Here is a 17,800-nt window from a genome sequence, read left to right as displayed (position 1 = left end):
TGATTAAATGGGCTGCAGTTCGTGTATAATGGTCCTAAAAGCCGAACAGCAAACACAATAAAAAAAAGTTTTGGCGGGAAAATTGACTAGTGTCATTGTCTTTTTTTTTGATTGACTGGACTTGGGCTTTAGCCATTTTTTGCTGGTAAGTTTCCATTGCAATTTGATTTTATTGGGATTATTTTAACGTTTTAAAAAATCATGTTAGAATGAAATAAACACTTAGTTATTTGAGGCAGTTATAATTTGAGTCTGGTACAATTTTAGTTGTCTTACGAATAAAACTGATTTCTAGGAGTTTTTATTTCTTTAAGTGCATGTTTGAGAAAAGCACTATACAAGCCTCGGCGTGAAAGTGTTCTTGCATTTTTGTAAGCTTTTATTTAATCTTTGGAAGTCGTGGTTTCGACGCGAAAAAAGGGGTGTTATAAAATTTACGTGTGTGTACATCTATAGCAGCATAGCTCCCAAACGGACGGATCGATTTTTTAAATCGAAAGCTGGTTTAATTTCATCGAGATGGTTCATAGCTATAATTTATAAGTGTCATTAATAATCTACATTATATTGAAGTTTGAAATTACAGTGGCGGGGGTTTTCAATTTTTTAAGTGAGTTTTTGAATGTATATTATCTGTACCGCTGCCCTTTTATCATGCTGTATCGTGTAGATCAAGCTATTTAGTAGTCAATTAACTGATTAACTGAGTTAAACCTTTCCAGGGTTAATCCCTTAAAAGATCTCTTCGAGACGTTTTGAGAGTATTTTTTTTTTAATTTTATTTCTATGTTGTTGATTTCAAATCAACTGCCAATTTTATTATTTACCTATATAATATTTTACTTTATTTTAAGATATAATTGTTTAAGTTTTACAATAGTACATAATAATATGTCAAAAGTTCCCAAAGTAAAGTGGCTGAATGAAAAGGTTGACCAGTTTGCAAGTAGGTACATTCATTAACGCATTCGCTACCACCTGACTTCCACAGGTGCCACCGACGCACGTGTGCGTTTAAAATGTATGAATAATTATGACAGCGGCACTGGGCTAAGTTCCGAAAACGCATATGTGCGTCGGTGGCACTGAATGCGTTAACACGTTACCTTTTCGAATAGCAAAATGAAGATGTTATACTCGGTCAATTAAGCGGATAAGTAGCTACTGATAAGTTAATTTGAGCCTCATTTTTGACTAGGGGCCATCTCGCGGACACAAATCGCCCAACATTCACGTAGCCTCTGCGACTTTGTCCCTTGACATGTCGCACTCGATGTCTTTCATATTGCTAAATTACCTCGACGTTTCGGCTACAGTGGTCTGTCTATTAATGCCTAAGGAATTTACGAAATCGGACAACAATGTTCTCTGAACTGAACATGCATGAAAAATAGAATCTCTTTTGTTCAAGTCAATTACAAAATGGCCAGCTGACTTGCCGAGCTTAAATATAAGGTTTTCTAAATTTCATAGCATTAAGGACATACATAAATATTTTAAATGTTTATTAGGATAAGGAAAAAAACTACATTGGTTTCGGTTTTATCGAAAATAGGAGACATTTTTTTACTTTTTTTTCCTCGAAAATAAAATCGTGTCATACACATTCATTCTTCATTAGTCTCTCATCCCTACTAGGTACCTTTAATTTTCATTCAATGTAAGTTTACTCGAGGTCAAAGATTTTAACACCTTGTCACTGTAACTTACGCATACAGTGACAAGGTACGAAAGTATAAAGATATCTTTAACTGTAAGTACCTAAATGGATTTTTCATGTCATAATTTACAGGAAGATTTAAATAAAGTAGAAAATAAAACTTCAACAATATTTAGTCTATATTTGAAAAACCAAATTAAATATAAAAACAGGGTATTGATACATTTTGTACGATTTTTATGTGTTATATTGAAAATATACAACAAATCCGGCATAGGGTTAATAGATACATCTTATAATATATATGATATTTGTATACAATATTAGACTTAGTCGAATAAATGTCGTTTATTTAAAAACAATGTTTTATTTAGCAACAACAAATTGATTAAAAATTATAGGAATGCGCTCTTATTAACTGTATGATAATTAGTAATAATAACATTTACACTTAACCAATGACGTTAAAATAAAAAGCTATTTTATTTTAGCATGGAACACTGCGATTTCCTTGCGATTGTTTATGATACATCTACGAGCACTTACCCCTGGAGACTGAATACGTGCGAATTTAAAAGAAAACAATTCTGTCAACTAGGTGCGGTGCGGAGGTAGTTGCGATCGCTCCGAAGTACTACGATGTATTTCGAACCTGTGGCCCATTTCACGAAGCTACAAGTTACAATTTACAAGCGGTGAAAATTGTAACTTGTAGCTTTGTGAAATAGGGCACTGATCGCTAGGGCGCCCAATGTAATGACTATGCTTTCTATCGATATCGATAAAAGGTTTTGCATTTTTTGAGTTCCGTACCTTAAAAAGAAAAAATGGAACCCAGATAGGACTATTTTGTTGTCCATCTATCCGTCCGTCCATCTGTCTGTCAAGACAGACCATTTACTTCGGGAACGCGTTGAGGTATCAAGTTGAAATGAAAACCATATACTCAGGGTCTACAGTCACTTGAAGCTGTGAAAAAAATCAAACATCTAAGTAAGCGCAATCAAAACACATACAGTCATTAAAGGTAATTCCTATTGAAAGGTAAAACAAATGCAACGTACCGCACTAGTCATTGGCGGCACGAGGATAATTACGATAACGAGAGATAGACATAGATGTTTGCAGTAAGAGAAAAAACAGTAAAACTGCACATGTGACTGCCTGTCAAATATAACTTGACCCGCGTTGCATACTAATCAAATTTTTGTAAATATTTTACGAAAAGTAATATTGATTGTTGTTACACTACAATTTGGACTATTGTCTTCTCACCATTTAACGGCACAACAGGACATGATGCCGTAAATCGAAGCTGTTTTCTTTTAAATGTCAGCTGTCTCTTCAGTTCTAGTTTTTGGTCGAAACTGACGGTAAACAAAGTTGTTGGGAAACATATCAGGGACAAATCACTGACTAGTTGACAGAGTCGAGTCGCCTTATAGTCTCTAAGGGGATAAATGCTCGTAGTGATAACATATATAACTTGTATATCTCTACTAATATTATAAAACTAGTCTGTCTGTCTGTCTGTTACCCTTTCACGTCGAAACCACTGAACCGATTTTGATGAAATTTGGTACATAGGTAGTTTGAACCCCAAGGATCAACATAGGATACCTTTTATTCCGGTAGAGGGCGCCACCGCGCGATAACCTAGATCCGCGCAGACGTAGTCGCGGGCATAAGCTAGTATTAAATAACTATGTAACTTGTTTTTGAGCACTATTTACTAGTGATATAGGTACGAACCCGATTGCCCCCGAGCTTGCCGAAATAAACGATCGGCGTTGCCGAATATTCGGCTACCTCAGCGCCAAACAGTTGTAGGAGGCTCGTTTCTACTATTTACTAACCATACATCAGTCGCCCCAAAATAATACGAGTATCTGATATTTAAGACAAAGCGCATCTAATACCACCCTATTTGTGTAGCCATAAGAGTGTATCAGGGGTTTGTGTATGACCCAAAATAAAGGCACATGCTCAAATTAGGAGCCTAATAATATTTCCCAGTTTAACAGTTTGAACGGCTGCACAAATGGTTTAGTTTGAATAATAGTATTTTTTCTTAACTATTCTAGGATAATTAGGCATGATTCTTTAATTTCCTTTTCAATAAAAACAAGAAGAAGACATAAATGCAGTAACTATACCTTTCTATTTGCAATCAAATAATGTTATTGAAGGAATAAAGTCCAATCACTTGTTATGTGTCAACAAATCTTACTCTTACACTGTATAGGTAGAGTCATTCAAGATGGCGCGTGCCGTGGTTCTTATACAATGTCATTAATGTCTCATTTTGACAAAATCACACGTCTTCGTGGATGGCACTAGGTATATCTCCCTACAAAAAATAGTGCTACAAACTTCCGTTACTATTATTATCATTATCAGCTAGTAACCTGACTAACTCACTGAAAACTTTGCTTGTATTTGATTCGGGCAGTTCTTTAACAGCAGCAAGACCTTGCCCAGCCAGCTTGCCCACGCGTGGGTCAATGGGCACGCTGCCCAAGAACGGTATCTTGGCGTATTCGGCCAGAGATTTGCCGCCGCCACTGGAGAATATATTGGTGCACTCACTGCATGTTGGACATTCAAAGCTGAAAAATAATTTGATCATGTTTTAGTGGTGTGACTGTTTAACTAGTTATAGATGGATATTTACTTATTATTAAATACATTGATAATGGTCGGAAATGAACATATGGTATATTTTATACCTTAGGCTGCTATTTACTCATAAACTACTAATAATTCTCAAGCAAACTTAGCCGTTATAGTTTTCCTTGAGAGTTTGATATACTTACTACCATCCTGATTTTTTTCAAATTTTTCCACTCACCGGTTTAGATTTTAGGGGGGGGTGGACGCTCGATTATTATGAAAATTTGCAATTTAAAATTGAATATTTCGCAAACAAATCACTGAATCGAAAAATGGTTTTAAAAGACCTATCCCGCGATACCCACACTATAGGGTTGGATGAGAAAAAAAAATCACCCCCACTTTACATCTATGGGAGGTACCCTAAAAAAAAATTACTTTTGAATTTTTAATTGTACCATTTTGTTGGCATAGTTTACATATATATCCGTGCAAAATTACAGCTTTCTAGCATTGATAGTCCCTGAGCAAAGCCGCGGACGGACAGACAGACAGACAGACATGGCGAAACTATAAGGGTTCCGTTTTTGCCATTTTGGCTCCGGAACCCTATAAACAAGTTGTCCATCCTGGTTCTACTAATGAAAAAAAAAACAGGGTGAGTTTTAAACCTGGAATGGTTGGCAATAAATAATGAAACTCACCAGCGGGGGCTACTACGAAATTCGTAAATCGAGTTTGTGTTGTTCCGTCCTTCTGGCACTTATACTATTTAATGCACGAATGAGAGGGATGGTACAATACGAATTTCGATTATCTATTTTCGGAGTAGAGGGCCAGAACTGAATGATCAGTTGGACATTAAAAAAATGTAGGTAAATTTTTGAACTTACCCGCTCATATTTTCAATAATGCCCATGATCGGTATCCCAGTCTTTCTACAGAATGTGATCTCTTTGCGTACATCCTCAATAGCTACTTGCTGTGGAGTTGTCACCAGGATAGCCGAGCACTGTGGCACTTGACGCAAGTTCTCCATTACTGTTATATGCTCATCTGATGTCCCTTTAATAAAAATTAAAAAAACTAGTTTCAGACCCTTCATCTACTTTAAATGTTCTCACCATGGGCGATATGATAATCACCCATTACCAGAAAGGGTTTAGCAGGCTAAGGCCTTTCTTAGCCTGCTTTTTATTTTTTTCAGTATGTTGCATTTCATTATAATCGATTGATTTTTCGTATGGTAGTAGCTAATACTATTTGCAATTTATATGTTTTTTTTTTTATAGTTGTACAACCTCAAAAAAGTTAATAAAAAAAATTGTTATTTTTACTTTTATTTTTCACATATAAAATATTAATAACATTGTAGGGTATACTCCCACAAAAACTATGTAACTGTGATTTTGTTTTAATGCTTTAGCTGCTATGGATTAGGAAAAAAACGAGTTTGAATTTTTTTTTAAGGAAACACATTTTTGACATTATCTCTGTGACAGTTCAAGATAGAGGGCTAAAAGTTGGAGTGATTACTAGTAATGAGGCGACAAACAATTGACAATCACCAATTCAACTATTCCTCACTATTTATGCTAAATCCTTTGAGCACATTATTTTGCCTAAGACATTTCTAGTTTTTGTCTCTAAGGTGCCCCTTCTTTTACTAACAGTAAAATCTTTATTCAATATTAAAATTAAGAAAAACGCCAAACACACTTTTTTAAAAGATGACTAAGGATTTCAAACAAGATTAAGACCAGTTGATTTTAAAATAGCTCTTATCACAATAAAATAAGTTACCTATTTGAAAATCATACTTTTATCAGATAAAAAATATTTGAAAAACATTTTGTGTTTTGACTGTTACCAACTCTCAAATTAGCCGTTAAGATAGTAAAAAACAATTTTACAAAATTGGACATCTTTTTGCAAAAATGACCAATATGATAACATTCGTAACTAGGGTTGCCACCTTTTTTTAGGGCGAATAAAGTATTTTTTCATTTTAGAAGGACAAAAATAAAGTACACAGAATAAAAAAAGAGTATTTGTTATTTCTCCTTAAAAGTGGATACCAGTTTATTTAGTCTCATAAGTACTCATAACCAGTAACGAGCCAGTAAGAATAAGTTTTACGTAAATAGAGTATTTTAGCGTACTTTATTGGTGTCGTAGATTATAAAGTACGCCTACATGAAAAAGAGGACAATACTCTATTTTAGAGTACGGGTGGTAACCCTATTCGTAACATCAGTAGGTTCCGATTTAGAATAATTCAAGTACATAACATGTAATTATTTCGTACCCGGAGGTGTATCTATCACCAAATAATCAAGTTCTTGCCAATACACATCCTCCAAAAACTGCTTAATCATTGATGTTTTTTTAGGGCCTCTCCACACCACTGCATCATTCCGTGAACTCAGCAAAAAGCCTATAGACATGACACCAAGCTTTTGATCTGCATCAGTGTACACGGGGACCCATCCTTGAGGCCCCTGGTGCACGTTTTGGTCTTCTAAGTTGAGTAGATACGGCACACTGGGACCGCATAGATCTATATCCAGAAGACCAACCTGACACAATAACATACAAATATTTAAACACATAATGAATCAGATAAATGAAAGCCTTAAAATAATAAAATCAAGTAAAACTGCAAGAAAAGATAAGTTCAAGTTAAATGGGTTAAAGTACTCACTTTATAACCTCTTTCCTTCAATGTTAAAGCTAGTTGAGTGCTGACTGTTGACTTTCCTACACCTCCTTTTCCTGATAGTACCAGTATAACGCGTTTGACGTCGTCCAACATCTTCAAAGAGAAATAATAAATAAGAATATAATTCCAGAATGTCGTAAAAAAGTCAACACATACACCCCATACACCACAACAAAAGTGACAATGACAAGACAAGTAAGTTGGGAAGGCGTTTTACAATTTAATGACAGTTCGAAATCGGCAAGCATGGATTTGGTTGTTGAAACCAAGCATTTCACTGGAACGTTTCTGAGTAAAGGCTTGTTTAAACTTTGTGAAGTAGCAAGTGCGTGAGAAGTGCAGGTGTAAAATGATTAGTAAAAACAACGTATAAACGGTCACCGGTCACGCTGTTAGTTAAGTGGCAAGTGCAAGTGCGAAGTAAAGTAAATAGACGTTCGGTCTATTTTTGCCTGTTAATTAGTTGCCCCCGCACACCCTCGTACTACTCCCCGTACTCGCAATCGCAGTATCGTCCTACCTAACTCTGTAAACAGGATCTGCTTGTTAAGTGCATAGTACGGACGGATGCGAAAGGTAAAATTTTTGCTCTACACTGCACCTGCACAAAACAAAGCAACGTGTAAACGATTTCATTAACACTTATCGTAAAAACATGTTAACTAATCAGTAATCACTTCTCACCTGCACTTGCTACTTCACAAAGTATACATTCTGTGACAAAGTGTAATATGTACCTAAACAAGCAATTTATTGAATCAGGCGTTACTTTGCGAAGGTCCATATCAATGAACTAAAATAATTTGTTTGCTCACTTGCGACCTTATGATTATGATAGTTAAATTGATCCGAGTCTAGCATCTGGTAGCATGGTGTACGGTTGTGTTGCTCTGAAGATGAGCTCTGGTTGAGTTAGAAACGTGTCAGTGTAGTGTGGTGGTGGTGGTGATAGATGGGTTTGTGTGTTCTTACAGTGTGGAGGCGGAGGAACTGTATGAACACACATATTTTGCATAATTGCATAAACTTAACGACATATCATAAGTTCGCGGGTGAGCAAAGAAATTCTTTTAGTTCATGTAAGTAAAAATGTTGCGCTCCATTGTACGCATTAAGTACTTTGCCTAGACGTCAAGCAATAAAATGGCACTGCTGATTGAAAGGATTAAACATTAAACGTTAGTTGTCTGGTACGATAAATATACTGTAAAAAAAATGGGTAGACCTTTTGTTCAGCTCAGTCGGCCGGCCCTACTTTTGACATGACAGCGCTTGCGCGTCGACTGTGGCGCCGCGGCCGCGATCGGTGGCGAAATCAAAAATTCCTCAGTTTTGTAAAGATTTTTGTAGCGGTGGCTGTGTAGATTGCGAACCGGTATTAGGAAATGAATTCTTTTGCTCAATACACACAAGATTATTGGACGTTTTATGACATAATTTGTTTGTGATATTGTTTTCTGTGTTCATTTTCGATAGAGTAGATGGTGTTTCGCGCGTGCAAGTGTATTTCCTTTGCGTAGCTTTTGAGTTAATTTTGTGGTTGTGCAAGGATTTTGTTCTCGACTTTGGCTCGCGGCGGTCGACGTTGTGACGTTGTTCTCAGGTAATGTTGTATTTAAATAGTTGTTAATGATGAGCGTAAAATTCGGCATGGAGTGGTAAACATGCCCTGTGGTGCGAGCGGCGTAAATGCGGGTCTCGTAGTATCGGGCGACTCCCGCCCGACCCACCCCTCGTTAAACCCTGATGGAGGGCGATCGCAAGATGACTTTATAAACCAAGAAATATTCTCGTACCCTTCTCAATATTCTCCTTGCAAATGTTTGCTTTGTACGTTATTCCAATTTTGTCCGTCATAAATTCTTGTTCTATTGCGTTATTTTGATCGGATCCCGGGAAATTACTCTGACTAATTTACGTAGCATTATTTGCACAATTAGTTGAATAACAAATAAATGGAATGTATTGGTTTTCACTTGTTATAAGTTAAGTTATAATTTACCTATTATTTCTAAAATAACTGCCTATTTTACCAGGTTTTGTGAAGATGGAAGAAAACTTAATTCGAATTTAGAAACAAAATGCCAAAACAGAAGAACATAGATACCTAGATGAAAGCCAGCCAGTATTTGAAGTTATTGTGGATCTCCACCTAGTAGATATTCAGTTATTTAGATTTTATATGGAGTATCTTTTGGCTAGGAGATTAAAAAAAAATGAAGACTGAGTATAATTTACTAATATTGCCAGGGGACACCAACTATTTGACAGAAATTTTAGGTAGGTAGGTCTAGTCAATGGTAGCTCTATGCAAACCATTGCGTTTCACAGGTACTGCAATGTTTTGTATTGACTTATTTGTTATTACAAACAAAAATCTTTAGAAGTCTGAAAATTGAAATTTATTAAAAATCAATAGGAATTAAATTGTTAGTTCCAGTTAGCAATTGTAATTGTAATTTATGATAATATTGTTGTTTCCTGCAACATAGACTGCATCCTGTAAGAACTTTTTTTTTAAATTAGTGTATAGGTAATTTAGGGAAAAGGTAATTTCCTTTTAATAGTGAAAGATTTTTTTAAATTTAAATCAATTACCTCCTTATTACCTACCTTGTTGTGATTTATAATCACAAATGAAATGAAATGAAATGAAATGAAATGAAATGAAATGAAATGAATTTTGAAATGAATTGAAATGAATTTTATTAATCAATCAAAAGTACATGCGAGAAGGAAAATCACAATGATGATAAATTAATAGCACTACTAACTGGTAGATTAGATAAGCTTTTGAGAATCAGTGACCTATGTGTTTTTGCATCTGTTGTTTCAATTTTAAAAAGTTAAACATTAATTATAAAGTAATTTAACACACCATTAGTTAATAGTACCTCCCCAGAGAATAGATCCTTATGAAGAAGAGCTTGATCTATTTTACCGTAGTTTATGATAAAGCTGACAGTCATATTTGTGGTACTTAAGTCTCATTCAAATATTAAATAAAAAAAGTGCCGACAGTGAAAAAAAAAACTTTAATGTTTACCCGAGTGGGGTTAAATATAGGATCAGAACTTCACACTAGTAATTTATTTGTCATTTATTAATTACCACACATTAAATACACAACATTAAAGGTGTTTCTATAATAATAATAAAAATACTGCGGCAATATGCAGATGCTGTGCAATTACCTTTGCAAAATGATGATCCTCTCAATTGTGACTTGGCCCATTAACTTCACACACACTGTGAATATAAAGTGTAGCTACAATGTCACTACATGCTCTGTATGCAAATTTCCACAGTACTTTGTATGTATGACAAGTTTGGCCCACATTTTACAAGTACAGAATATATAATTTGGGCATCTTGCTTGCAAAACTTGGTGATTCAGTACATGTCCAGCTTGTACAGTCAACATCATAAATAAGTGATCATTTCTGTACCTTGTCACTTTCAGTCATTACACAATTTTGTATGACTTTTCAAACATGATGTTAAAGTGACAAGGTATTAAAGTTATCACTTATTTATGACATTGACTGTACCATAGAGTTGATTATGACCATATCGAAAAGGAAGTGTATGCTTATAATCAGCTTTGTATGCTTTCACAGTTATATAAATATGTAATAGGTATCTGTTTGTTTTATTAATTATATTGAGGACATTGGCTGTGATTAACAATGTTTAAGGTAGGTAGCTAGCTAGGTATAGGTATTTTAATTGTTATGCTTAGCTTTAAGTATAAGTTATACTGTTGACTCACTATTTAATTGAGCATGATATAGTAAGCTCGATAGGATATGGTGGCGTCTTAGTTTAGCTGAGAAGTGGAATAACGGAGCAAGAATTAAAAAAAAACTGTATTTTCAACATCAATAATGCAATGGTAGTTTGTCATGTTTTTTTTTTAAAAAAGAAAAAAAAATTTATGCGGTATTGTAGTATATTACACAATAATAAAAGTTCGGACGCCAGGCTATTTTAAAGAAAATAAAACAGCCAAAACTCAGCAGATAGAGGAAATTTGGACTTTTTTAACCCAAGCCGGGGACTCAGACGTTGCAATAAAAACTCGGTCTCACCTGATAGAGGCTCCCAGTTCTCGTCTGATTTCGTCGTACTTGGTTAATGGACTCTTTAGCCAAAAAAATAACTTAAATAATAGCTATGAGCTAATTACACAATTTTAACTCTTAAAAATTAAATTACAACCAAAATAATACGGCATTAAGCATTTGCCTTCTAATTTCAAAAAAAGTATTAAAGTAGCAAGCCAGAAGGGCATGTGGAATTACACTTCCAAATTCAAAATTTTATAGTTCTTCAATTATCTGACGTTGGTGCATCTTGCGTTAAAATAAAGTTTTCACTGACCGTTTATGGACGCAAAATAAAGTCAAAAACAAATACAAAAATTCGAAGCGTCACGGGCGGGGTCCTCATGGCGGCCGACACCTCGTGCTTTTCAATTTATAAATCTTCATCCAGCATGCCGAAATGCGATGCCGATGCGCAAAAATAGATCCCAAAAGAAAGGAATGGGTATTTGTTTATATATATAATAAAAAAAAACGCCTCGCGGCTAGAACAATAAAGCCACAAGTTAAAACTTGAAAAAACGAAATATCAAAAGGTTGAAAAATCAAATAAATGGTAAAAACTCACCGTTTTTCCGAAATTAAATCATCTTGAAATAGTTCACACTATGGTGAAATAAAATATAGGGCTCTAGGCCATTTCTAACCAAAACACGCCTGGATTTCACCAGATTAATAAAAATTCAAATTCAAGCCATCTTGATGGATGGTGAGATGAAAGGAAAGTGAAAAATATTTTTTTAATTACTCCAACAAAACTACTGACCATGGAATCAAGCCTTTTCAGCCTCTTAAAACTCCTCTAAACCAATGAAAATCAACACCTACCTCAATTATTTAATAATTTGTGACAGGTGCGGTTGAAACTACCCTAAAGTAATAATTTTGTTAAATAAACTGTCAAAACGATCCAACTTGGTTGTAGAGTTGGGAATACAACACTACAATTCACCCTTTCCCGAAAAAAAATAAAGCACTAAAGCTCTATCAAAGGTTTCAAAGAAAACAAAGTTTTAATTTAAGACTCTACATTGATAAGAAAAATTAATAAGGCTGGGAAAACCTCAAGCAGATGTTTCTGAAACAAAATCAAAGCTCCAAACCTAAATTCAAAGCATGCAACATTGCAAACTTCAAACTCTATCATCAAATCTTCCAAAAGTGAAAGCTATTAATTATAAAGATTGAACTCTATGTCCAATATCACACACAACATAAGCTCAAAAGTTTTAACTTAACTATCTCAAAATAAGAAAAGGAATCCCGGTCAAAGATACCAAGTCACTGCTCTACCTCGGCATCACCTGAATTCGCGTGACCGACGCTGAAAACAGATGCATCAAGGCCTACGGTAAAAACAGTAGAAATAATTAAATAAGAGAAAGAATAAACAATTATTCAAAACATTAAGTCTAACAATTACTGCTAATTACTTAAACTCTACTTTCATAGAAACTCTACATAATGTTACTTGCTTACCCCACCGCTAAGGATAACAAGATCAGTTAGGCCCCTTCGCCACTGACTCGAAGCTAAACAAGTAAAATTATCAAAAAACTTAAACAAAACTCTCTGAAATAGCCTGTCACCAAGGACCAAAGTTCAGCTAGGCACATTCGCCGCTGACTCTAAACTATTCGAAAATTATTTAATGGTTAAGATAAACGTCCGAAAATCTAAACAAAAACTTACTTGACAAGCATGTCTCAAAGTACAAGAGATCAGCTAGGCACCTACGCCGCTGACTCAAGCTTAGTCAAATAATTTTCTCAAAAGTAAATCCCAATAGCTAATTGAAACTCAAAATCTTACTTGCATAACCCGTCAAAAAAGACCAAGAGATCAGCTGGGCACCTTCGCCGCTGACTCAAGATAGACAAGTAATATTTCTAACAAAAGTTTAAATAAGTAGACTGAAATTCAGTAGGCAAATCAGCCACTGACTAAAACGCTACGAAGTACGATAACTCCATGTTTACCTCAACAGTATCCTTACAAACATGGGTACCAAAATAAGCTTGAACGCTCTATGATAGAGTCGTAACTACAGAAAAATACACCGTACTGTGGTCGGCACAACCCCACTGACTTTCCGGACACAGACGTGTTCTAAAAAGGAAAAAACATCATGACTGGCACAACACCACCAGACTTCCAGGCATGAGTAACAAAATCTTGGGCGCTCTACAATAGAGACGAAACCAAGAAAAAAATACCATACTGTGGTCGGCACAACCCCACTGACTTTCCGGACACAGAAGGTTTCTAAAAGGAAAAACATCATGACTGGCGCAACACCACCAGACTCCCAGGCATGAGTATCCAAAAAGACTTGCACGCTCTACAATATGGAGACGTGTCAAGGGAAAAATTATCACACTTAACTGTGGTCGGCACAACTCCACTGACTTTCCGGGCACAGAAGTGGATAGCAAAATCTAAGAAAGAGGAAACAAAATCCTATAGTCAAATCCAAAAGTCACAACAAGGAATGTGCACGCGTGCTAGTCTAATCCATGAACTCCCAATAGGATACTTAATAACTACAGCATGCAAATTCTAAAATTATTTAACCAAAATGTTAAATTTAAATTTTAAAACCAAAATATGTGTGAAGAAAATTGAACCAAAAATATCTAAGTTCAAAGTTTTTTATAGTAGAGCAAAGTATCTACTACTCAAAACTTGAAGAAAAATACACAAATCTACAAAATATACAAATTAGTTTAAGATTTTATGAGTTAGAAGAAAAAGTGTTCTTTCTAAACAGAACTACTATTCACGTATCAAAAATACAAAGACGAAAGAGCCAAAATTAAATATTTTGAAATCTTCTTCAGCAATTGGAAATTAGTTTTACCTATCATACATCCTTTCAAGAGGCATTTATTCATACATACCTAACACACTACCATATAAAACCTCATAAACTAAACCCAGTTACAAAACAAGAGACAAAATTGGATAAATTTTCAAAAATTAACACGCTTCCAAACAAAAGGCAGCCAACAAGAAAGTTGAGCGTTCTATTTTTTTTATATAAAAATTAAGATAAACTACGCAAAGAGCGAAAGAATAATAAGTCAAAAAAGAGTATCGACTTCAAACTAAGACATTCCAACTCATAAAAAATGACTTTCCCTTTCATCAACAATTTTTGCCATGTCTGTTTAGCAAACAAAAAATATCAAAGTGTAGGTAAATACAATACACCAAAAACTAAAAGCTATAGAAGCTTAAAGAACAAAGTTAAATTTTAATGATGTCCTTAACATGGTAACGACCAGTTGAACCCTTACTTAAATCTTTTAAAACATAAACGTTATTAGAAACTTTTTCAGTTATTTCGGATTTAACGAACTTTGGAGCAAGTTTAGCAGAAAAATAGTTATACGCATTGGATTGAACAAAATTACGTCTCCAAACTATGTCACCTACATTATATGAAACAAACTTTCTACCCTTATTATAAATGGCAGCATTCTTTTTATAAGCTTTTAACAAACTACTAGTAACCTTTTCAAAAATAGTACTAAGATTATTTAAAGATTCGGCGTAAGATTGACGGTTGCCAATTTGAATTTCATCTAAATTAATAGAACTGCTTACTCTATGTAGAGCAGCATCGACAATGACTTCTCTACCAAACATCAGAAAATTAGGAGTAAACTCCGTAGCTAAGTTTTCGCTACAATTTAAAGCTAATTGAACATGGGGTAAAAATTTTGACCAGTTCTATGATCGTCTTTTACAAAACAAGAGATACAGGATTCTAGAGTCTTATTAAATCTCTCTATAACATTATTTTGAGGGGTGTAGAGACTATTATAAAATATTTTAGTAATATTATATTTTTTAAGAAAGTCAACAAAATCTTTTGAAGTTAGCTGGGAACCGTTATCACATATCAAAATTTTAGGAGAGCCAATTTTAAGAATATCTCTTTTTCAAGAAATTTACAAATTGATTTCGTAGTAGCATTAACTAAAGGAAACATCCAGACATACTTAGTGAAAACATCGACCACTGATAAAATGAATCTATGACCTGAATATGTTCTCGGTAAAATTCCAATTAAATCTAAAGACAACATAACCATAGGCTGATCCACCTTTTTAGGATTAACCATTAAACCAAATGGAGGAGAGTTTGAATGTTTATAAGCTTTACAAGTCTCACAAGAATTTATGTAATTTCGAACATCTTTAAACATACCAGACCAATAATAGTGTACCTTCAGTTTTTTCAAAGTTTTATGAATACCTAAATGTCCTGAATTTAAGTCATCGTGATTATTTCTAAGAGTCTCTATAACATGTTCCTTAGGGATAACTATTTTCCAATTTAAACGAGAATTAGGATCAAATTTAGCTTTACAATATTTATATAAAGTTTTATTCTCTACCTTGAAACTTTTGTGACGTAAAGGAAATTTTTGACAATTAACAAATATCTTTTTATACCAAGGGTCAATAATATCATCATCAGGATATTCTATAGAGTAATATCTATTGCATTTATTTCAAGTCTAGACAAAGTATCAGGAACCGTATGTAAACTACCTTTTTTATGTACAACATCAAATGAAAATTGCGCTATTCTAGCGGCCCAACGCGCGAGTCTACCTGACGGGTTAGTTAACCTAAGTAACCACTGGAGACTAGCATGATCAGTAACTATAGTGAAATTCATACCTTCAATGTACGGTCTAAAATGCTCTATTGAATCTAAAATAGATAAAAGTTCTCTTTCAGTTGTACTATAATTTTGTTCACATCTTGATAAAGCACGAGAATAATAAGCTATTGGATGTTGTTCATGTTGTTCGTCTTCTTGACATAAAACGCTACCTATACCAACGGAACTAGCATCACAATGCAGAAAAAAAGGTTTTCGAAATTAGGGCAAGCTAAAACGGGGGAAGAACTAACATTTGTTTTAATTTATTAAACGCAATATCGGCAGACTCATTCCACTCAAGAGGTTTTTTCGAATTTTTACTACCGCCAGTCAATTTTGTAAGAGGGGACGCTATATAAGCAAAGTCGGAAATAAATCTACGATAATAGGAACACATGCCTAAAAAACTTCTTAAATCTTTAACGGTTTTAGGAACGGGAAAATTATTTATGACTTCCAACTTAGAAGGATCAGTGTGAAGACCACGACCATCAACAACATAGCCAAGATATTGTAGTTCATCCTTACAGAATTTACATTTTTTAAGATTAACTGTTAAACCAGCAGATTTCAATTTTCATAAATTATGTCTAATAGTTTCAAGTGAGAGTCAAAATCTTTTGAAATAGCAATTAAATCGTCCAAATAAGCCATTATTTGTCCGTCAAATTCAGGGCAAACAATTTATCTACCAATCTCTGCAGTTCAGCTGGAGCATTTGTCAAACCAAACGGCATACGAATAAATTCAAAAAGTCCTTTACCAGGAATAAAAAAGCAGTTTTTCACGAGATGATTTTTCTAATGGAATTTGGAGAAAAGCTTTAGATAAGTCAATAGCTGAAATAAATTTAGCATCTCTCAAACTATCCAAAATACGTGACGTATAAGGAAGTGGATAAGCATCTTTAACAGTCAAAGAATTAAACGTCGGAATCTAAACATAAACGAGTGGTGCCATCTTTTTTATCTACACCTAAAACAGGAGAAGACCATGGGACTTAGAAGGTTGAATAATTTTTCCTTCAATAAAATATCTACTTCATCATACAAAGCTTTTTGTTTTGCCGGACTAAGCGGCCAATAACGTTGTTTAACTGGTTCGCCTACAGTAACAATTTTATGTTCTGTTAAATTAGTAAGACCTAAACCCATCTTTTCATAAGAAATATTTTCAAATTTATTAATGATTTTATCTAGTTTATTTTTCTTCGAAAGAAAGTTCTGAAACAGAAGTGACAGAGCAAATTGGGTAGAGCTACTACGTTCGTACGTTATATTTTTAAATAAATCTTTTGCTAAATTAAATTTACGCCAAAAGTCAAAACCTAATATTATTGGTGGTTCCAAAGAAGGTATTACCATAAAGGAGACAGTATGAGTGTTGTCATCACAAGTGACAGGAATGTTCATCATACCAATAATATTTGAGAAGAACCATCAGCTGTACGAGCACTTTTCGAAACCGTATTAATTTTGAAACCCAAATCTAAAAATTTTAAATGACTATTCGAGCCTAAAACGCAACCATTCGCTCCACTATCCAATAAACCTACAAAGTTGCGATCACGAACTTTGAAGTTCAGAAAAGGACGAACGTCGTCGTTCTTTACAAATAAAATAGGTGCAACTCTATGAATATCAAAAAATGTTTTTAAATAATCAAGCCAATCGGAAAATTCTTTGCGTTGGATGTCAGGTTTAGGTCGACAAATTAGTTTTTTGAATTAGAAATACCAGGTTGTTCATTATCAACCACCGGGTTGCAATTTGTGCAAAACTTAACTGTAGTATTTGCTTTCTTGCATCTAAAGCAAATCATGCCAGGAATTTCCTGCATTCTTTAAAACGAATGACCACTTCGTCACATTTCAAACAATTTTTCGCAGAAGGCGGTGATGTAACAACAGCAACATAAGGTTTTTTATTAAATTTTCGCGCATCAATCTGAGGCTTACGCTCTTCAGTTTGAGTCGAATTATATTCTTCAATAATTTTACTAAAATTGCACTAATTCGTT

The 17,800-nt window shown here is 34.4% G+C and overlaps 1 protein-coding gene across 1 annotated transcript; it reads right to left on the bottom strand.

Annotated features, from left to right (window-relative positions):
- Window positions 1-155: 155 nt before the first annotated feature.
- LOC141429250 (cytosolic Fe-S cluster assembly factor Nubp2 homolog) lies at window positions 156-7,148 on the bottom strand. The gene is made up of 4 exons (XM_074089528.1): window positions 6,978-7,148; window positions 6,582-6,852; window positions 5,167-5,338; window positions 156-4,269 (listed from the first exon to the last, which is right to left on the bottom strand). The coding sequence occupies exons 1-4, from the start codon at window positions 7,086-7,088 to the stop codon at window positions 4,026-4,028; spliced, it is 798 nt and encodes a 265-aa protein (XP_073945629.1). The 5' UTR covers window positions 7,089-7,148; the 3' UTR covers window positions 156-4,025.
- Window positions 7,149-17,800: the final 10,652 nt, after the last annotated feature.

Source organism: Choristoneura fumiferana, chromosome 6 (genome assembly GCF_025370935.1).
Source record: "Choristoneura fumiferana chromosome 6, NRCan_CFum_1, whole genome shotgun sequence".
Taxonomy (NCBI): Eukaryota; Metazoa; Arthropoda; class Insecta; order Lepidoptera; family Tortricidae; genus Choristoneura; species Choristoneura fumiferana.
The sequence above is the reverse complement of the archived record's forward strand: the minus strand, read 5'-3'. Positions and strand labels throughout refer to the sequence as shown.